The sequence below is a fragment of the Pelodiscus sinensis genome, chromosome 20 (genome assembly GCF_049634645.1).
Source record: "Pelodiscus sinensis isolate JC-2024 chromosome 20, ASM4963464v1, whole genome shotgun sequence".
NCBI classification, from domain to species: domain Eukaryota; kingdom Metazoa; phylum Chordata; order Testudines; family Trionychidae; genus Pelodiscus; species Pelodiscus sinensis.
In genome coordinates, this window is record NC_134730.1 from 20,380,714 (window position 1) to 20,397,687 (window position 16,974).

General features: G+C 44.8%; 1 protein-coding gene across 1 annotated transcript in view; it reads right to left on the minus strand.

Moving 5' to 3' along the window:
* ERN1 (endoplasmic reticulum to nucleus signaling 1) overlaps positions 1–16,005 on the minus strand; it is a 71,387-nt gene extending 55,382 nt beyond the window's left edge. The window contains 1 exon segment of the mRNA XM_075903888.1: positions 15,775–16,005. Within this exon segment, the coding sequence (XP_075760003.1) occupies positions 15,775–15,867 (93 nt within the window). The 5' untranslated portion in view covers positions 15,868–16,005.
* Between the last annotated feature and the right edge of the window lie 969 nt (positions 16,006–16,974).

Consider the following 16,974-nt stretch of genomic DNA (forward strand, 5'->3'; position numbering starts at 1 on the left):
TATTCAAAAGTGCTCTTTCGAAAAAAGGTGCTATGTAATGCAAACTGTGCTTTTTCGAAAGAGAGCATCCAGACTGCCTAGGTGCTCTCTTTCAAAAAAGGACTGGTTGTAGTCTATACGCTCTTACTCAAAAGAGGCTTTTTCGAAAGTATCTTTCAGAAAAGCCTCTTTCGAAAGAGGCTTGCAGTCTAGACATAGCCTTAGATTCTTGCCTGCCCCAATTACAGGAACAGGGCACTCATCTCTCATATTTTACATACATCACTGCCATTAATACACTCCAGAATGAGAACAGACTTTTTTTTTTTTTTTTACAACTGCATCATGTTGTTGACTCAATTTGTAATCCATGAGAACCCCCCCCCCCAACTCCTTTGCAGCAGTACTGCTGCCTAGCCAGTTATTCCTCATTTATGTAGCTGTGCATTTGATTTCTTCCTTCCTATAAATGGCTTTCTGCCAAGAGGAAGAAAGAACATTCTCTCCTTACATAGCACCTTATATCCCCAAAAGATCCCAAAGCACTTCACAAACAACATGGTTTTCTACCAGGTATCACTTTATCCCACTATTAAAATGCAGGACTCCCTGGGGTGAAACACAGCTGCTGTTTAAGAGCTGTTTAACACTGTTTAACAGCATACAGCCATTTAAAGACAGGAAGTCAAGATTATTGTACCCCACTAAAAATGTAGGTAGGACTGAGGCAGGCGGAGAGCTGGAATCATATATATAGTAGCCCAGTGTCTGAGTGTCTAATGCCGAAATGCTGGCTGTTCCCTCTGGACGGCCTGTGCTGCACGGGGAGTGCGGGGCCCAAGCAGTGGCCCGGCTGAGCGGCGCAGAAGTCAGCCGAGTGCCATGGTGGAAGGTGAAGCGGGGCAGGACGGTGACGTGCGGTGTGACAGCAGCTCCAGGCCCCGCCCCCGACCATGAACGTTACCACCCCGCCCCCTTTTGCCTCCCGCTGTGGCGCTCGGCTGACTTCTGCACTGCTCAGCCAGGCTGCCGTGTGGGAGCAAGTGGCGCAAGCGACCATTTGGGTTCCGCACCCCCCATGCAGCATGGGGAGTGCCTAGCACAAACGGCCATTTGGGCTCCACGGTCCTGAGTGAGAGGCAGGAGGGGGAGGAGAAGTAAAAGAAAGAGACAGAGAGAGGCAGGAGGCAGAGAAGAACTGAGAGAGAGAGAGGGGGAGGCAGTAGGAGAAGGAGGAGAGAGAGACGGAGCGAGAGACCAGAGGCTCAGGAGAGAAGACCGACGTGAAGGAGAGACCTGAAAATCCCGTCTTATGACGGCTAATTGGTTAGTTTGTGAATAAAATGGCAAACCTCTCTTCAGACTTCTTCACAGATTAACAGTGCTTTTCTAAGCTACTCACCCTCTGAACAAGCATTTGTCATCTCACAGATTGGTTTCCCAACCAGCAATTTCACTTCCTGTCTTCTTTTGAGAAGTGAATCTAACATGCATCATTACTGATGATAAAAATACTCAGGAAACTCTTGTAGGGGCCCTTACTAATTAGTGGGAGAAACATGTTCAAACTGCAGAACTGACCATGAATCATTAATACCTTCTATAAAGGAGAGACTAAGGAAAGAAAAGCGTGTGAAGGCCCTCAACTATCAAAGTCCTTCCACAATCTCTGGAGAGAAGAGTCTGACCGTTGTTAGGCCACAACACAAAAAGTGTGTTTTAGCACAAGCCTCCTCACAATAGTGAAGGTAGAATGGCAGCCAGCTCCTGGGATGCAGGCCTGAATGTTACTAGGGATGTTAAAATCAAGGTAAATGTGTAATTGGTGAAAAACTCGGTGATGACATGGCTACACACACCAGGAGCCGGCTCACTATGCGGACCGGCTCCCACCTGCCTCCCTGCACTGCTACCTCTGATACAGAGGCAGCAGTATGGGGACAGCAGGCAGCTCCCCAGGAGGCAGTGGGCACCGCGAGACGGCTTTTAAGACGGCTCCTGGCACACACTGGCTCCCGTCTGCAGCTCTGCTCATAGGGAGCTGACTGCTACCCCCACGCTGCTGCCTCCGATACAGAGGCAGCAATGCAGGGTGGCGGCCGAATCCCTAGGAGTGGGGCAGGAGTCTGCACGTAACCGATAAGCCCAGGCTTATGCATTCACATCCCTATTTCTTACACAGACTGAGTTCTTCCAGTGACCTAGCCACCTCCATTCCAGCGGGTGGATTAACTACGGTGATGGAACAACACCTTCCATTGTTGCAGCGTCTATATGGCTCTGCAGCCGTAGCGCAGACAAGTCCTGACATCGCCCACTGGATTTTGAGCATGCAGGGAGAGCTACTCACCACACAAATTCCCAAAAGCAGTGTTTGACTAACTGCACCTTTGCATTAGTTACCAAAGACACACTGGGGATATTCAGCTGCTTCAGTCCCTTGCGTGGGCTTGCGCCACCATTCCCCACAGAAAGCTTCTAATTACTGAACAGCTGGTGCCATCAGCTTGGGGTTTCCAGGTCTGAGCTGGCTCCTCACAGCTTTATTGTGGCTTCTTGCAGGTAAAGGCAACAGCCAACAGGAAGAGAAACACAAATGAGAGGAGATTAAAACCTAGTAAAGCCATTTTACCACCAGTTCCAAGAATCTAAATGATTCGATTCAAGAAACAATACCTGGAGATGCAGCAGCAGCACAACTGTATAGACAAGCAGGACCATCCCTAGGGGAGCTCAGGACCTATAACAATCCCCCCCCCAGGGCCAGGCATGGGGCAACGGGCAACTTCCCCACCCCCGCTCCACTCCAGCCCTACCCCTGCTCCACCCCCTTACCCAAAGTCCCCTCCCCTGAGCAACACAACCCAGGGGATTACCTGGGGGCCTGGCACGGAGTGTCAGCAGGGGTTACCCCCTTTTTGCACCCACTGGGATGGTGTGAGCCAGAGTGACCTACAAGCCTGCTCTACAGCCGGGGCTGCTCTGCTTCCTGCTGTCCCCCATGCAGCTGAGTGCAGTGGACTGGGAGATGGACAGCAGGCTGCTGGGTCACTCCAGCTCCCACTGCTGCAGTGAGAGGAACAGCCCCTCCCCCAGATAATCCCCCAGGCTGCCCTGGGCAGCCACCCCGAACCATCTCCGAGTGCAAGAGAGGCCCTCAACCATATTGAAATGTTCCTCTACTACTAAAGCTGCAGGACGACCAACCCAGACAACTCCTCACACCTAGAAGTTTAAAATCGTACCGTGAAAAGTACTATACAAGAGCAAATCATTAGAGACGTTGATTCTCTTCACCACACGGCAGCATGGGTGGGAGATAGGAAGGCATCCCTGAAGCTCATGATAATCCCAGGACTGTCCTGGAGGCCGACGTGTCATAATGGTGGATAAACAATAAATACATATTTGAGATTCCGAATAAAGGAGAATTCAGGCTGCCATGTTCCACCTAAGGATTTCTCACATGAGAAAAACTGCCCTTGTTGGAGCCTTCAGAGTCCAAGAGTTATGCCTATAGTACCCCTTAGTTCTAAACTGTTTAAACGAGGTGCAGTCTTGCAAATACAATCATACAATGGGAAGGGCTACAGCAGCCACTGTACATCATCTGCAGTGGCTAGTCTAGATGAGACATGTCAAAGCCAGAACATTTGCAAAGCCTTTGCCTATAAGGACTGCTTCAAAAACACAGCTTATCCGTCAGTTTCTGCTGTGGCTGCTCTTTACAAAATATTAAGAATATGAGGGACGCCTCCCTCCACACACACACCTCCTCTGCCCCGAGTTAGATTCTGATAGCTTCCACAATAAAAAATAGGGAAACCCACAAGAGAGCTTTCAAAATATTTAAATGGATACTACCCAATTCCAGTACACTAATTTTTTCATAACCCCTGACAACTTTGTGTGACTCAAAAGCTTGCATCTCTCATCAACAGAAGTCGGTCCAAAAAGATATACAGGACTATGTAGCACTTTATTTTGTTTTAGCTACACCAGACTAACACGGCTACATTTCTATCAAAAAGATATATTCACTCATTCACCTTGTGTCTCTAACTTTCCCACGATGAAGACTAAATTTTCCCCAAAAATCACCATGACAAACGATAATTGCAACCATAACAATGTTTGGAATGTATGTCCTGTTTTAAAAAATAGTTCGTAAGAAGCAGGGAACTGAAATATTACTTTATCGTGGCCATAGGAGTTGGGAACTAAACACGACCCCTAAACTGCTTGTTTACATATCAACAAGCAATATTTTCTTTTAACTCTCTGCTAATTTACAAGCTTGGTTAATACCTGAAAAGGAATGGAAAGTAGTTCACGTGCAAAGAATTCTTTCTGCACACACTGCAAATGGAAAGCATGAAAGTATTTGCTCACTTTTTGCCGTCAGAGCATCACTGAGTTTAAAGATGAAGGGGAGACCATAACTGAAGGAGGTATTCACACAACTTTCTGATGTCTGATTGTTGGCTGTGCAGCGTATAGCCTAGAAAGTTCTGAAGTATTAATCAGATCATTTTAGCAGTAATCTGCACTCTCATCTTAATCTGTTGGGTGTCATATATTTGGAAGCAGGAGGGAATAATTTCACACCCACACAGCCAATTCCAGTAAGTCCAGGTAAAAACCTGACACAGCTTTCTGGTTCAGGGACAGGGATAATCAGGGAATATGTGCCCACTACTCCCCATCTCATCCAAGTTTCAGTGAATAAGGTGGGCACGCTGGTCTGCATGGCTGTCAATATAACTCTTTTCACAAGCACTAAATTAAATAACTAAAATAATAATAGCGTTCAGCACTATTTCACTCAGAACATACTATGCATGAATGATCTACTTAGTAATTACTAAATATTTTCAAATTACATAAAGAAATGTGTATAAGAGTGTGTTGAGAAGAAAGCCATGGCTCCACAGACTTTTCTGATACTAATGTGGTATGTTTTCACTCTGGCCGTCATGCCACACAAAATAAATTACTTCCGGCGTGGTTGAGTATTAGTCCATCTCCTCCCCTGACACGCCAAACAGGTTGCTCTGCACATGGCTCACTATGAGTAAGAGTCCAAGACGCAAACGTGCCAGATGCTTTAATTGGTCTTACTCTTCTTTGCACATAGCACAGCCATTGCACAACTAGGTGGCAGTCACTTCTGGCACTCAGCACTCAAACGGCCACTAATATTTTGAAAAAGAGAATATGCAGGTTACAAAGCTGACACAGAAAGCTCCTGTACCAAAGAGCTTATTTTCACAACTCCAAAGGCCAATTTCTGTTTGCTTACATCCAGGAGGATGAAACTAATCCAGGAGGTTACACAGGTGTAAGTGACAGCAGAGTTTGGTCTCATGTAGGCATCTCTTCCCTTCAACCAACTGACACTAACAATAATGCCTGTTAGGCTTTGTTCCAGCCTGCTCCAATTGCTTTGTTCCACCACTGCTTGCTCCCCACTTTTTTCTTCAGCCTTCCTTCAGTCTCAATGCATGATCTCTAGCTGCTCAAGGACTCTCTCTCTCTCTCTCTCTGAAGCACCAAAAGTGGGCTTATGTGGTGCTGCATATTAGACGCTGCAGCAGCAATCTTGGATATCAAGGGTGAGCTGAACCTTGGAGGTGAATCAATCCTATTTTAGGCTTGTCAGTGTTCCTTTATTTCCAATGCCCCATTTGTTTTACCTCCTAATGGGTTAAAAATCCAGAAGCATATGCAACTCTTACTAATTCAAAATCGCCAATTAATTTTAATTTCAAGGTGCAATATTTTCCAGCTAAGACTTTCAAACTGACAGACCCATTGCAAATTACAGAAGTTTGTGAGATAGCAAGTAAAAAAGAAACCAGGAGTGCTGCATCACAAGATGGATTTTATTCAGGTTGACAAACAACTGTATAGTCAACTGGAACACCTGTTGTAAGTGTGAAACAGAAATAGGTTGATTTAGTAATTTAAATTCCTTCATGGCATATTTGTAAATATAAATTTACAGAAAAAAAATTAACATGCATAAATGTCTAAATCCAATTTTTCATTATCCATGTTGTTTACTTGAATTTTGCACTTCACCCTGGACAATGAAAACAGACAAGTCAGTTTTACTGGTGTTTTATTAGTGTACTTCAGCACTACCCAAAGGCTGCAGTGCCTGCACTGCAAACACTGAATAGGAAGGATTGTTTTTCAGAAAAAACCTGCTCAACTGGAATTTTTTTAAATACCCAATGAAAATATTTTCATTAGCACAAGGACTTATAAAAGCTTGTATTTACAAAGCCTAAACTTTAGACAAGTTTAACCTGACCTTTCTTTGAGAAACAGACTGCTCCATCACAAAAAACACGAAAGCTCCAATTCTGAGATGAGCTCTAGATGCCGGGGTCTACTTCCACAGAACTCCTTTCACTAACTAGCTATAATTCTATATAAAACAAGAATCTGTTTCAAGAATTTGTATTATAGTCAGAATCCAAAGAGCTGTAATATAACACATTGCTAGAGAGAGAAGGCAGCATGGGGAACTAACAGTGCAAGAAAACAGATCAAGCTATAACACTTTAGTGAATAGCACAAAAGATGATCATATAGAACATGTGAAAAGCTTGATTTGTGTCCTCCCTCAAAAAACTGCCTTCTGTAGACTCAATTATGAATTTTTATCAGCAGGATAGCGTTTTACCAGCTGTGAATTTCCATTCCAGTAGTAAAGTTACATGAAATATTCAGAATATTAAAGAAACTATATTGCTCCTTTTGGCCTTATAAACAAAAAAACATTGTTTCTTTAAATACAAACTAAAAAGATAGTTTTCTAACATTTTAACTAGAGACTCAAACTTCTGCATATTCTCCAAGCCTTCACAAAGTTAAGATTCAACAAATAATCTTGAGTACTGAATGTTAATCAGGACACAACAGAAGAGGGTTAGGGGTTTTTTTAAGTGCTTGCTGCCACTACTATAACACATTTCCTCTTAACCGTATTACCTCTTTAAGGGAGATAAATAAAGTTTTAGAAACCAATGAAGAAATGAATAAAAACTGATCTGAATTAAAACAAAGCTAAAGCACAGTTGTGTTAACAAAGTTCTCACAGATTAGTATCAAAGAGTATTATCCTTCATATAGAAAACCTTTGTATGGATTAGCAGATAAGTGCTCTATTTCTAGTGCTTTGCTTTTAAGACTAGAGAAGTTTGTCTAGAAAATACTGGTTTCAATCAAATTCCAATGAGAATAGTTTCCTCCATTAATTCAGCTTTGTTTAAAATCAGTGGCCTATATTTCAGAGGTGCTAAGGAGAACCCATATCCTACTGAAGTCAATGGAAGCAGCAGCTTTGTATCAGAGGCAGCAAGTGTGTGTGGGGGGAAGGGAGGGTGAAAGGCAGGAGCCAGTGCCTGTGAGCACCAGATCCTTTGGAGCCACCTGCCTGCCCCCTGTCCCCTCCCCTCCCTCCAACCAGAGCTGCTGCCTCTGATAGAGAGGCAGCAGCACAGAGGCTGTGGGGTGGGGGAGGGGCAGGCAGGAAGCTGTACTGCAGTTCCTGCTTTAGAAGCAGTTCCTGCAGAGCTGCCTGCTTCCCCCCAACACTTCTCCAGCAGCAGCAGCATGGATGGAGAAACTGGAGAGGGTCCAGAGAAGAGCAACAAGAATGATTAAAGGTCTAGAGAACATGAAAGAACTGGGTTTGTTTAGTTTTAGAAAAGAGAAGACTGAGGGGGGACATGATAGCAGTTTTCAGATATCTAAAAGGGTGTCATAAGGAGGAGGGAGAAAACTTGTTCATCTTGGCCTCTGAGGATAGAACAAGAAGCAATGGGGTTAAACTGCAGCAAGGGAGGTTTAGGTTGGACATTAGGAAAAAGTTCCTAACTGTCAGGGCGGTCAAACACTGGAATAAGTTACCAGGGAGGTTGTGGAATCTCCATGTCTGGAGATATTTAAGAGTAGGTTAGATAAATGTCTATCGGGGATGGTCTAGACAGTATTTGGTCCTGCCATGAGGGCAGGGGACTGGACTCCATGACCTCTCGAAGTCCCTTCCAGTCCTAGTATTCTATGATTCTAAGAGCCGCCAGGCAGAGGCATAGCAGGGGGAGGGGGTAACTGGGCACAAGCCGGAAATTCTGGGACCCGGTGTGAGCTAGGACAGCTGATTCCTGGCTCACACCCGGTCCCCCTGGCTGCACCTCTGCCTTTTAAATTTATTAAGAGGCTGGCAGCTCTTAATACATTTAAAAAGCAGAGGCGGAGCAGCTGGAACAGGGCATGAGACGATTCCTGGCTCGTGCCCAGTCACCCCGCTACACCTCTGCCTCTCCTGCCCCCCTCAGAAACAGTACTGGGGGGAAACTGGCTTTTAAGCTGGCTTCCCCTAACATCAACTCCTGTTCCCTCCCCCCGAATCTGATGTTGATTCTGTCAGATAGAGCTCTAAGTACATTGCTGGCTACAGGCTGAGAATCACTATGCATAATGAAACCAACCCACTAAACTATATTTTGCGAAATGGAGTGAACTGATTTTTATAGTATTAGTAATTAACTTAATACTTAAAAGAAAGCTGCCCCCATCCTCCCAAAAAACCCCAACAACCCCAAAACAAAATCTTTACTTTGCCCTTTCTTTAGAAAATTAAATAAAATAGAGAGGTCTTTATAACCTTAAAATATTCTAGCAATGATCTGTCAATTATTTTTAAAGTGCCTATCACTGAAGTGTGTAAGCACTGGTAAGTCTTCATAACTGTATACATGCACACGACAAGACTATGCCCATAAACATCACGCTGTACCTCTGTTCCCAGGAGCAGGCAACATACTCAGCTATACATAAATTCCACTCTTACGGGACTCGGTCATCTTTCTAGGTCAAATTCTGAGAGGTGCTGATCATCGTCAACACCTAGGAAAGCCAAAGGACTGAGGCTCCTCTGGGGAAATAGAATTTGTTTAAATATTCACAAGAACACGAGAGCTGGGAAGGGTGGTAGGACAGTGTGATGCATATGTGCAGCTGTACACTAGGACACAGTTAGCAGCTCTAATCATAGGTACATGGAATGTGTTAGCTTTCTCCTAGAGGAATATAAACACAGGAATTACATTACAATGAGCTATCAAATGTACCAGAAATTCAAATCTTACATACTGAGGTTATGCAACATAAACCTTAAAAATACATGTCTTTTTCCATTAAGTCTTAATCCTGTCTGACATTAATTTTCATATGTGTTTGGCAACTTAACTAATACTGGCTGATGACAGAAAGAATGCTTCAACAGAAAACATCTGAGAAAGCCTGGGGTTTCCCCCTTTCTAGAACATGATGCATGTGTTGCAATTCATGTGGGTTGTTAGAAAGCACTAAAACTCAGCCACTGTATAGGACATACATACTAATGTTCTAAACAGTCATTTTGTCCTTACTAATAGGTTGCTATTTTTTAGATGTATAATCTTCAAAGGGAAAGAGAATTCAGGATGTTCTGCTACAGAACTAATCCCATGGAAAGGGTTAAAATAAGTAAGTTTCTTTTACATTTTTCTTTCCAGTTCATCATAACATTCTCTCTTGTGAATTCCAGTGTTATATTGCAATGCGCTATAATATTAATAGTGGTACCACTGATATCTATTTATAGGTAATTCTATTGTATTCTTCACTTCGTATCTATGATGTTGCTCCCTGATAATGTGCTTCCATTTATTGCCTGGGCAATTCCCAGAAATGCTCTTTGAGAAAAATACCAGGAAAAATAAATATAAATCTGTAACAGTTATGGGAAACCTGCAGCCCATAGGCTGCACATGGCTTATCAGGATTTTGCGTGAGGCTCATGAGACATTTTGTTTACCACTGCCTATGTGCAAGGTTGCCAGATTCTGCTGGTTTCCAACCATGTGTTTTTTTCTACAGGTATTACTAAAGTGACACACATATAAAGCAAGGCACATGAAATGAGGTGCATGCTGATTGCAATGACTGAGAGAGCCGTGCGCTCCCTCTGCATCCAATCAAAGTGCTGCTACAGTTCAGTTGGCCCAGCCCACAAATTCTAGGGATGCAAGTGCAATTAGAAAAACTACGTTATCCCAGGACACTATCTTGGTTATGACAAGCTTGCCGCCCACTGAGATGAAGGAGGCCGCTCATGTGACCTACTCACTAGCCTGGGTTGCCAATCTCTGATCTATAATATTAACTACAAGCAGCAGCAATGTTATCATACAAAATGACAAAGGCTGGGAAATTAGGGCTGACAAACTTACAACAGCATAATGTCCCCATTCCTTTTTCTTTGTTATTAATATGTTCTTTTATGTCTCTCTGGTAATTTGGCTCCACAGCAGCAGCCCCTGCCCACGGGGGGCCCGAGCTCCCCACAGACAGAAGCTGCTCCATGGGATGCCAGAGCTGTCTGTCCACGGGGAGCTCATGCCCCCCGCAAACAGGGGCTGCTGCCGCCCCACACTGCTGCCTCTGACACAGCAGCAGCAGCGCGGGGTAGCAGGCAGAAGCTGGTTTATAAACCGGCTCCACGGACATACCAGCTCCCGCCTATATTATTATGGTGGCAGGCGGCTCCTATGCGTGTTCTTCATTTAAATCTCAGACCAGTGGGCTGGGACTAAGCCAGCCTGCTGATCCAGGTTTTAAATGCAGAGCATGCAGGGGAGGGAAGCTTGACATGGTTAACCTGCACATTAACCGATAAGCAATCGCTTATCGGTTAACCACTTAATGGCTACTCGATGGACATCCCTACCCCTGACACATTTTTGTCTAATCTGCTCCTAAAAACCTCTAATGATAGAGATTTCACAACGCAGGCAATTTATTCCAGTGTTACTTCCTAACTGTCAGGGTGGTTAATTTCCCAATGTCCAACCTAAACCTCCCTTGCTGCAATTTAAGACCATTGCTTCTTGTCCTGCACTGAGAGGTTAAACAGCATACTTTTCCCCCTTCCTCCTTGTAACAACCTTTTATGTACTTGAACACTGTTCTATCCCCACTCAGTCTTCTCTTCTCCACACTAAATAAACCCAATTTTTCCTCAACCTTCTCTCATAGGTTATGTTTTTGAGACCTTTAATCATTTTTGTTGTTCTTCTCTAGACTGTCTCCAATTTGCCCACATTTTTTCTGAAATGTGGTACGCGTAACTGGACACAGTACTCCAGCTGAGACCTAATCAACTTGGAGTAAAGTGGAAGAATTACTTCCAGTGTTTTGCTTACAAACACACCTGATAAAAACAAACCTCATTCTGTATTCTTTCCTTTTTTTTTTCCTTTGGCAACAGTGTTACACTCTTGATTCTTATGTAGCTATGATCCACTCTGAGCTCCGCCCCCCCCCCCCCCCCGATCCTTTTCTGTTGCACTTCTTCCTAGGCTGTCATTTTCCATTTTCTTATGTGCAACTGATTGTTCCTTTCTAACTGGAACACTCTGCATTTGTCCTTATTGACTGACATCCTATTTTCTTCAGACCATTTCTCCAGGTTGCTCAGATCATTTTGAATTTTAAACCTATCTTCCAAAGCACTTGCAACCCCTCCATCCACAACCTTCAGAAGTGTCATCTCTATGCAATTATCCAAATTGTTGATGAAATATTGAAAAGACCCAGACAGGATTCCTGGGGGACACCACTCAATATGTCCTTCCAGTTTGACAGTGTATCACTGATAACTACCTACTACTACTGTCAGTCTGTTAGCTGGAGTGGCAGACCTAAAGATTGCAACTCTCTTGATGACGCATACAGATGTTCATAGAATGAAATTTCTATTTTTTTCAAACTTCTATAACTACCGACAGCAGTCTCTTCTATTGCATAACTCGGATTCATTCTCAGAGCAGGTCTGTGTGTGCACTGAGGCAGGGGTTTGGTGGAAAAATAGTATATGATTACGTAATTCAATACTGTATGATTATGCATGTGCGCAAGGGGGCCAAATGAAGGTTGCCAGGCAACCATAATTATGTCATTCCTCTAACTTTTGAGCACCTGACTTTGCAAGTTTAATAATGTACTCTTAATGTAGTTATGTGTGAGTAATATAAATTTAAATGATACATTCCCAAAGGATGGGAACTGTATCTATGAAATATACATTTTAAAATCATCTTTACTTAATAGAATGGAAGTTCTTTCTCAGAGCCACTACAGCACAGATGACATATAGACAGAGTTTTGTATTGATCTCTGATGATTTGTTAGTGATTATATGTTAATAGTAAAGTAACGGATGATTTTAGATAAAACCTATACAGTCTAACTTCCTGTGCATCCTAAAAAAGTAAGTAGAGAGGGAAAAGAGCTTTATTTCAGACTCAACAACAGTAACCCTAACTGTGACTAAGGAATATCAAAATGACCTAGTGACTAGGGCTGTACAAAGGGATGATCAGTAAACTTGGATTCTAGTCTCAGCTGTGCCAGTGACCTTGGACAATTGCTCCTTGATTGTGTCTCCTTCTGTAAATGATAATAATCCTAACTATGACTACATATTTTTCCTAAAAACAAACAGAAGTATGTCCCTGGACAATATCATACATGTCAAGTGTTAGGTTTGAAAGAATTATTAAAGCCAAGTTATAAACTTCTAGAAAAAAGCACTAATATCATGGTCCCAATCCTGCAGCATGACCCTTATAAGTAAAGAAACTATGGGTTGGATCTCCCTGGTCTGGCACCCTCAGGACCTGACCAGTCCCAAATGAGAGAGTTTGCTGACTAGAGGCGGTCAGTTCTGGCCCCCTGCTGCCAGCCTTCCAGCTGCTGGGTTCCCATCCCAGCCACGCTCCCAGCACCGACCCCCAGCCATGCTCCCAGCCCCAGTTCTGGCCTGATCACACTCCAGGCCCATCCCAGTGCCAGTTGCTGGCCACTCTGTTGATGGACTCCCAACTGGCCCCCACTCCTTGCTGGACCACGGATGTTGCTGGACCAGAGAGGTCCTACCTATACTGTGTTTACAGTTCCTGTTGATTTAAACGGACTCTAAATGGGATCAGTAATTCATCCAGGCAAATCATCACTCAAGATAAATTTAAATGCGGTTTGCTCATGTAGTGTATTTGGACCAGGTTTCCTTTATAAGACTTCCAGGCATAGCTAAAATATTTCTTATCACAGACAGGATTTACAGTTTGGTTCAAAGGCTGTCAGCAACCCCACTTCCCGCACTCCTGCTGCCAGGCCCAAGATTTAGGTTTTTCTGATGTGGGTGGCATGGTAAGAATTTTACAAAACTTACTACTGATCTTATTTTTTCAACATTATAACACAGTGGGGGTTGAGACACTTATTTAAAGTTTTCCTCTGCAGTGCTCCAAACCCAACAGTAATGTGGTAAGCAGTGAAACTCACCAACTTAGATAAACTGACCAGACTGAAAAGAATAAAAGTAGTAACCAGCATACATGGAAAGTGGTGTCCTCTTTGTCTTTGAAGCCTCTATATAATTATACCTAAAATTCAATACAAATTATGAATACAAAAATCATCCTAAATGGTGAAATGCAAATTAGAACTACACAAAGATTTTTAAAAGTAGCTTATCTTGACAGTATGCTTTCAACCTTTTCAGTTTTTCTAATTGAGCAACAGTACTGAACACTTTAAAGTTTCACTGTTAAGCATGTTTACTTTTAAAAGGGGGAGTTGAGCTGTGCAGGGAAAAGGAAAGCTTCCAACTTTGCTTAACCTGAACTATAACCCCATCTATCAAATCAATATTCTCAACCAATCCATTATACTTGCTTAAAAAGCATAACCTTAAAATGTACCTCTCCTAGATTCAGGTGGAGCTCAAATACCAAGAAGTGCATGTCATTTGGCCCTTTTCACTATCACGGGATCCACAGAGGTAACAATCTGTTCTGAATCAAAAGCTAATTGCCATATTAAATTTATCTGTAAAAAGAATTCACTTGTTAAACAGACTATCTACCTTGACAAGTCTAAGGCTACGTTATTTCCCATAGCCTCTAGATGCCCAATGATACCGCTTGAGCACAACTTAATTATTTTGTGACAATGTGTTGTGCACTTGCTTTTCATCCTGGGGAGACCAAGTTTCAAATTCTGAGTAAGAGTCCCAACTAGATATTGGGTCCAATCACAAAGTCACCACCTGCGCATTTAGCACAACTGGCAAATTTTTGGTCAAGAGAGCATAGAAGTAAAGCAAAAGAAGTGCTGCAAATTGTGAATGCAGCAAACTGACAACGAATCATTTTTATCTTCAGCATCAAGAGTGTTTTGGTTTTTTACAAATGAGTAGTCCCGTGGCACCTTAGAGACTTTAAAAAAAAAAAATCATGAGCTCTTGCAGGTAAAACGCACTTCATCAGACGAATTGTTATTTCCACTCCAATTCATCTGATGAGTGGGTTTTACCCACAAAAGCTCATGATTCTATATATTTTTGTTAGTCTCTAAGGTGTCACAGTACCATTCATTGTTTTTAAAGTCACAGACTAACACAGCTGCTCTCAGAGTTGGAGTAAGAAGGCAAGGTCTCGGAACTGAAGAGCTTACAATCTAAACAAATCTACAGATGAAGGAGAGGAGACAGCATAGAACAAAAAGTGAAGGGACTTGAGCGGTGTTGTTTTACTGGGTCTCTCTAGCTGATTTGTTTACATACTTTGCCCATCTTCAGTTATGCTCATGCTTCTCTGATCAGCACCCATCTGCTCGATGCCAAGTTCATTCTATTTTTGGTGTTGAAAATCAGTATATATATCTACGCAGCAAATATTTAGATAGGATATTATAAGTAACCATACCCGAAAGTAAATGGGTACACAGCTGCGTGTTTAGGACAGAAGTGAAACAGAGAAGAGTGTCATCCACATGCATGAGTGTACATAGTCACTGGGCATTCATGGGCAGAAAATGGTGATCATACAACGATGTTTAAATAGTCAAGTAAATAACTTTACCGAGATAAGTTATTGCCATTATTATTGCTATGTAGACAAAGGGGCTGTCTGACTCTGCAGATGTAACCTACCCAAGTAGCCCTAGCCAAACACACCTGATGGCAGCTCCCCGCTTCATATCCCACATATGTCTCCAGCTAAGAGAGCAGCGCCTTTCTGTGCAACTCCCTTCATGCAGCATCCTTCTGGGATTTGGGGAAGCAATTCCCCTCCTGTTCACACTGAACAACACAGCACTCAACCTGGGAGTCCTGCCCCTTATCTCTGCCCACACAGAACCCAGGAGAGGACCCCTCCTACAGTGCCTCCAAAGGCCTGAAGCAATTCTCCCTCACATACACAGATGTAGGACCCAAGGGGCGCCCAGCTCCTCCACCGCCCCCACACGCTTTTAAACCCATCTCCTACAGTGCCAGAGACGGCAGGCTGAGCAACTGTCCCAGAGGTGGGGAGGCGACAGCGCCTCAGCCACCATGGCAGGCACCAGAGTGGCAGGGCACCGTGTGCCAGGTTGGCCAGGGCTCTCAGCGTTGCCCAGGGGGTTACACGTCCCCAAGCAGGGGAGGGAGCCGCCCCCTCACCCAGCGCAGAGGGATACACAGGGCAGCTCGCCCATCTCTTCCCTGGGGCGAGGGGGGCCCCCACTCACTGCGCCCCCTTCCTGCCCCCGAGGGGCCAACTCCCCCCTGCCAGCCTGCTGCGAGGGGTGCTGCGGGAGCGCCCCCCACCCCGCTCACTGCCCGAAGGGGGCGCAGGGGGCTCCCCCCCCTCTCCGTGCGGGAGGCTGAGCCCGGAGCCGGCGCGCACTTACCCTGGGCCCCGGCGGCAGCACCAGCCAGGCGACCAGGCCGAGGAGGCAGCGGCGGAGCAGGGCCCGGTGCGGGGGGCGGCCGCCCCGCTCCATGGCTCCGGCGGCGGCTCGCTGGCTGCGCCGCGGTGCAGCGTGTCCGGCCCCGCAGCTCGGCGGGGCGGAGCCGGGCCGGGGAAGGCCGCCCACGTCAGTCCCGGCGGAGGAGGCGGAGCAGCGCTCGGCCTGTTGGCCCGGGCTGCGCGGCTCATTCCCGCAGCGCCTCCCCGGATCCCTGCCTGCAGGCGGAGTCTGGCTATTCCCGGGCGCGGCGCGGGTCCCTCTGCACCCCGCTTCTGAACGCCCGGGCGTGCCTGGCTCATGGCCCCTCTCCGGAACCTTGGGCTCTCGTTCAGGGGAGAGCGCATCGAGCGCATCCCCTGTGTCATCTCTCCCAGAGGGGCAGCCGACTTAGGCGGTTACTTTAAAACACAAGAGCAGGCTTGTGGCACCTTGAGGTACGTCTAGACCAGGGGTCTCCAAACTACGGCCCGGGGGCCGGATGCGGCCCGCGAGGCCCTCTCATCCGGCCCGTGGAGACCTTTTTGGATTCAAAGGCAGAAGAAGTGAGATTGTTTCAAAACCCATTTGAAGCAGATGTGGCCAGTTGCCCAGATGAACTGCAGCTGGAAGTCATTGAGTTGCAAGCAAATGACCTCCTTAGGGACAAGTTCAAAATAGGACTGGTGGGTTTTTACTAGTTTTTGCCCAAGGAAGACTTTCCTAATGTCAAAACTTTTGCATCAAGGTACCTTTCAATCTTTGGAACAACATACCTGTGTGAACAAACATTTTCAAGAATGAAATACGTGAAGAACAATTTGAGAACAAACTTGTCCGATGATAATCTCAGGTCACTGTTGATGTTAGGGACAACAAATCTAAAGCCAGAAATGTCTGCTATTTTGGCATCCAGGAAACAATTTCACCATTCACACTAATACAGGTATTCATGTGTAGTGTATGAATGTGTTATTAAATAATAACTGAATAAAATAATATTAAATAAATAATTAAAAACAACATCCATGTTTTGATTGTTTTTTATTTGGACCTCAAGTGTGTAGTCGGCCCCCGAACTGCTGTTTGATAGTTAATGCGGCCCTCGGGCTGAAAAGTTTGGAGACCCCTGGTCTAGACTACCGCGTTTTGTCGACGGAAGTT